The sequence below is a fragment of the Felis catus genome, chromosome B3 (assembly GCF_018350175.1).
Source record: "Felis catus isolate Fca126 chromosome B3, F.catus_Fca126_mat1.0, whole genome shotgun sequence".
Classification (NCBI taxonomy): domain Eukaryota; kingdom Metazoa; phylum Chordata; class Mammalia; order Carnivora; family Felidae; genus Felis; species Felis catus.
The window spans coordinates 74,515,846-74,520,643 of record NC_058373.1 but is presented as its reverse complement, the minus strand read 5'-3'; the positions used below and the strand labels follow the sequence as shown (position 1 = coordinate 74,520,643).

General features: G+C 55.3%; 1 protein-coding gene across 5 annotated transcripts; it reads left to right on the top strand.

Moving 5' to 3' along the window:
- The first annotated feature begins 495 nt into the window (after positions 1 to 495).
- Positions 496 to 4,494, top strand: RIPK3 (receptor interacting serine/threonine kinase 3). Of its 5 annotated transcripts, none has more exons than XM_045059730.1 (10): positions 496 to 639; positions 893 to 1,033; positions 1,377 to 1,481; positions 1,937 to 2,076; positions 2,203 to 2,249; positions 2,460 to 2,627; positions 2,736 to 2,803; positions 3,046 to 3,408; positions 3,552 to 3,612; positions 4,166 to 4,494. In XM_045059730.1, exons 2-10 carry the CDS (start codon positions 998 to 1,000, stop codon positions 4,312 to 4,314), a joined length of 1,137 nt encoding a protein of 378 aa, XP_044915665.1. In that variant the 5' UTR covers positions 496 to 639; positions 893 to 997; the 3' UTR covers positions 4,315 to 4,494. The 5 variants fall into 5 exon arrangements, with proteins under 5 accessions (XP_044915665.1, XP_006932847.3, XP_003987615.3 ...); XM_006932785.5 differs by having other exon boundaries at positions 1,172 to 1,481; positions 3,046 to 3,267; XM_003987566.6 differs by having other exon boundaries at positions 1,172 to 1,481.
- The last annotated feature ends 304 nt before the right edge of the window (positions 4,495 to 4,798 follow it).

The window sequence follows — 4,798 nt, the reverse complement described above, 5'->3', positions numbered from 1 at the left end:
TAATAAAAGTAGTACCAATCCCCCTAGGGTGGATGTGAGAATTAAATAAGCTAATACATGTACCTGGCACATTCGAGCTTTACAGAATTGTTAGCGGTGATCGTAGGGCATTTGGGGGAGGGCTAAATGCTTGGACCATAAAATCCTCCTCAGCCTCATCCCCTCCCCACAGCAGGCCTGGTAGGTGGTGGAGACGGAAATCCTTTGGGAGAAGGGAGAGACACAGGCTGCAGGAGTGGATTGTGGGTCCCTGAAAGATGAGGATTACTTGTGTGGCACCCTAAGGTCTCAGTGACACCTAACCTGGCTGTGACACGCCGCAGGTGCTCAGGAAATATGAGTTAGGAAGGAAAAAGACTAACTTTCGGTTTTGCCTCCCTGCCTCCTTGGGGCGGCACCCTAGACACGCGCCCCTGGGGCGGGACCCTAGATGTACCAGCGAATGAAGGAAGTGGTTTAGTCACTCCGGGTAGAGGAGGAGCAAACCCGGAAGTGGAATCCTTGCAGTGACCCCTCTCGCGACCCCCTGTCTCTCTCTGCCACAACCCCAACCCCCCCCCCCCCCCGCTCCCAGAAGTCACTCCATCCGTGTGGACTCCCACCTTCCAGCCTGATGTCTGATGTTGGCATCAAGTTATGGTCAGTGGAGAGCAGGATACGGATACGGATATGCAGCCTGACACACGCAGCCATGCAGCCCTCCCCTCTCCTCCCCTCCCCTCCGCAGACTAGCTCCGGGAATGCCATTGATCCCCTTACTGAGGCCGGAGCACAGTGGGACCCTGGGGGTGGGCAGGGGTGGGAGCTGGGATTTGAAGTGAACGTGCAGAGTCACTGGTGTCACGGGGCAGGGGAAGGGGTGCGGTCTGGAAGACCAGGCCCCCTCTTTCAGGCCCAGCGGTACCCCAGCCTCCCTGGTTCCCCTCGAGGAATTGGAGAACCTGAAGTTCATCGGTGAAGGTGGGTTCGGGGCGGTGTTCTGGGCGCGACACAGGACATGGGATTTAGATGTGGCAGTCAAGATCATGAACAGGTGAGTGACCTGAGCAGCGGGGCTGGGGCTTCCTGGGGTCTGGCCCAGAAGGAGGGGCCGCTGTGCTGTGGGCCTGATTGGGTAAAAGAGGGATCTTCCAAGAGCAGAACCCCACTCCAACTCTTTCCTGGAATGTAGGGAGACGATATCCAGGGAGGTGAAGGCCATGGCAAGTCTGCGGGGCCAGCATGTACTGCACCTGCTGGGGGTCACCGGGAAGCTAGAATGGGAACATGTGCGTGGGCCGGCTCTGGTGACTCAGTTCATGGAAAACGGTTCCCTGGTGGGGCTGCTGCAGCCCCACTGTCCTCGGCCCTGGCCGTTCCTCTGTCGCCTGCTGCAGGAGTTGGTGCTGGGGATGTGTTACCTGCATAGCCAGAATCCAGTGCTTCTGCACCGGAACCTCAAGCCCTCCAACGTCCTGCTGGACTCAGACCTGCACGCCAAGGTCAGCCCACCCATAGCCCAGCCCAGCCTCTGGACACAGTCCTGTCTCAGAACTGTTCTAGCCCCACCCACTAGACACAGAAACTGCTTCAGCTCTGTCTGCTGCATACTCTCAGCATTTCCCTTGGGACACAGGTGTCAAAGCCCACCCAGGAGCCATGGCCCCTACCATACCAGGTGTTTGAGACCCTGACCAACACGGTCAGTTCCACAGGCCCACCCACCAGTCCATCAAAAGCCTCATGGCTGACCTAGCTGAGGAGACTCAGACTTTGACCCAGCCCCATGAGAGGGTACCCAGACCTCCAACCCAAGGGCCCTACTGGTCCTCCCATTCCCCTAACCCTCAAAACCCCCTTTACAAGGCTGGACCTGCACCTTGTGGTGGGAGAGGGAATTCTGAAAGTCGCCTTACCTGTCCATCCCCAACCTTCTCCTTCCTCCCTCCCTTTCCAGCTGGCAGATTTTGGCCTATTCACATTTCAAGGAGGCTCAACGTCACTGGCAAGATCTGAGGAGTTAGCCCTAGCCTACTTGGCCCCAGAACTGTTGGCTGATGGAAACCGGAGAGCCTCCATGGCTAGCGATGTCTACAGGTAAGGTACCCACTCTAAACACACATTCCAAATTTCTATACCTCTCTGGACCCTTCTAGGGGCCGGTATATGGGAAAGTAGTCTTGCCAGCAGTTTGCTCAGGTCTCAGCTTTGTGTCTCCTGCAGCTTCGGGATCCTAATGTGGGCAGTGCTAGCTGGAAGAGAAGCTGAGAGTAAGACTCTAGGCAGACACTGGGATCCTTAACTCCAGGTGCCCTCCTCCTGCAAGCCTCCAAACCCTCTTCTTCCAGCTTACCTGCTCAGACTGCCTGACTTTCTCCTCACCTTGCCTTGGACTACACTCCTTTCCCCTTCCCATGGTGGAGCAAGTGGCCCCTCATACCCTGAATGTCTTTTCTTCACATCCTCCACCCCCACTCCAGTAGTGGCCCAGAAATCAGCAGTACAGGAAGCAGTGTGTGAGAGGCAGATCCGGCCCCCATTGACCAAGCTGCCTCAGCCCAGCCCGGAGACTCCTGGTTTGGAAGGACTGAAGAGGTTAATGCAGCACTGCTGGAGCCCTGAGCCCAAGGACAGGCCCTCCTTCCAAGGTGAACTGGCCATTTAGCCGTCAGCCAGGGTAGGCCTGGATCTGTCAGCAGGGGGCTTCTCCCTGGGAAGGTTTGGCTCATCTGCCACCCCACTCTGCTTGTTTCCAGAATGCCGACCAAATACCGAGGAAGCCCTCATTCTGGTAAACAAGGAGATGGATGCCGCAGTCTCCATGGTGAGTGTCCAATGCCACCCCCAACCCCAGAGCGGAGCAAGGATGGCACAACATGACTCTCTTGGCCACCCAATGACTCCCCACTGACCACTGTTCTTTATGCATGCCTTAATCTTTGGCCCCACTCTCCCCACCTCACCGCTGAGTTCCCAGGTAATGGATTATGGACCAAGAGATTCTTTCCTTGGGTTTACACTGGCTCTCCCACTTCCATGCCCAGAACGCTCCTTTTATCCTTGCAGGTGAAGAAGTTCCTGTCTGAGCACAGGGGTAGCAACAGGATGTTGTCTGCCCCCAAGCCAGGCCCAGGAGGGACAGAAATGGATGAGCCTAGGGGAACCACAGGAAGCCATGATTCTATAGCCTCTGAAATGTTGAACAAACTAAATCTGAAGGAGGCCCCCGGCTGTGTTCCTAAGAAATGTACAAATCTTCCTGAGAGGATCAGGACACAGGGAGACAAGGTTCAGCCTTCCCGGAGAGCAGGGATACCTTCAGCCTCAACAGCCCCATCTCCCCAAACTCCAGAGACCTCACCTTTCAGAAATCATACCCACAGCCCCAAGTTGGCTTGGACCCCAGGTCCTGGGCCCAAAGGGAATCGGGTGAGACCCTGGCAGAACTAGAGGATGCACTAGGAATCCTGTGAATCCTGTCCCCCTCGCCAGGGAAAATTTGGGGCTGAAGGGGATGCAGCAGGGGAATAGGCCCCAGGACAGGGAGCCTAAGAGAGCTGTGTTGTTCGCAGGGGGCTAAGAGACATGGCACCAACCAGCCAACCAGGGCACCAGGGCTTAATCCAATACCAGGTACCCACTCCCCACTCCTTCCTTTCTCCTGCTTAATTCTTCCACTGGCTTCTTCCTCAAGACCATATATAGATCCAGGGTACCTTGGGTAGCAGGGGAGAGAAAGGGCTAGTGGCCAACTACCCCAAACTTCTCGTTTCATATAATGAAGAAACTGACACCCACTGGGACTAGATCCCACTGAGGTCACACAGCAAAGCCTGGATTTGCCCTGAGCTTCCTGACTTTCCCCGGCACCAGCTCTGTGAACCCCTAACTTCCGTTGTTGCTATACTGGTCCAGAGGGGCTCCTGGAAGAAAAGACCCAAATATCAGGGTCTCAGACATTAGTTGCCACTCCTTTTGAATTTCTGCAAATGGGTTCTGAAGGGGCAACAGGAAGGGGAAGGCCAAGGCATGCCTTGACCCAGCCACAGGCCAGCCTAGAGACCCCATACTTGCAATTCCCCAGGATGGACACAAGGTGCCGCTGCCCCTCCACCCTGCTGCTCCTCCTAATTTTGAGGTCCTCACTACTTACCCCTTCCACTAACCCTGCAAATTTCTCTTAAAGGGCCGCCATCTGTTATCATAAGTGACAGCCATGCGGTACAGGTGGGAGACAACAACTACTTGATTATACAAGGAGGAACTGCCTTATCCACACAGGGCCAGGCACCTTGGGGCATGGGTAGAGGCTGGCAGCGTGCTCCCCACAAGTAGGTGGGGAAGAAGGGCCACAAGAACCAAGAAGCCTGGAGTGGGCTGCAGGGCCAGTACAAAGCAGGTTCTGAGCTACCTTTTGGACTTGAAGCAATTAACTGAGACTTTCTTTAAGGGCCATCTGGCCTGCAGCCAAACTGACTTTGTGCAAAGAGGAGTCAATAAACGTGGTGAATTTTTTTTAAGTTTATTTATTTTAAGAGAGAGAACACGTGAGGAGGGGAGGGGCAGAGACAGAAGGAGAGAGAGAATCCCAAGCAGGCTCTGTGCTGTCCGCGCTGAGGGGGGGCTCCATCTCACAAGGTCATGACCTGAGCAGCAATCAAGAATCAGAAGCTTAACCAACTGAACCAGCCAGGCACCCCCACACATGGTGGATTTTTAACCAAAGCGTCATACTTGGGAGGCTAATGCTTAGGCCACGCCCTGGCAGCTGAAATGTGGCTGGGAGATCTGGGAGTTGACAGAGAGGGAACCCAAGGCA

Excerpts from the sequence above, each read along its gene's own strand:
- RIPK3 (XM_003987566.6), top strand. The coding sequence starts at position 614 with ATGTCTGATGTTGGCATCAAGTTATG. Across the intron at positions 640-892 it reads GATGTTGGCATCAAGTTATG|GCCCAGCGGTACCCCAGCCT; the intron begins GTCAGTGGAGAG and ends CCCCTCTTTCAG. Across the intron at positions 2,077-2,202 it reads ATGGCTAGCGATGTCTACAG|CTTCGGGATCCTAATGTGGG; the intron begins GTAAGGTACCCA and ends TGTCTCCTGCAG.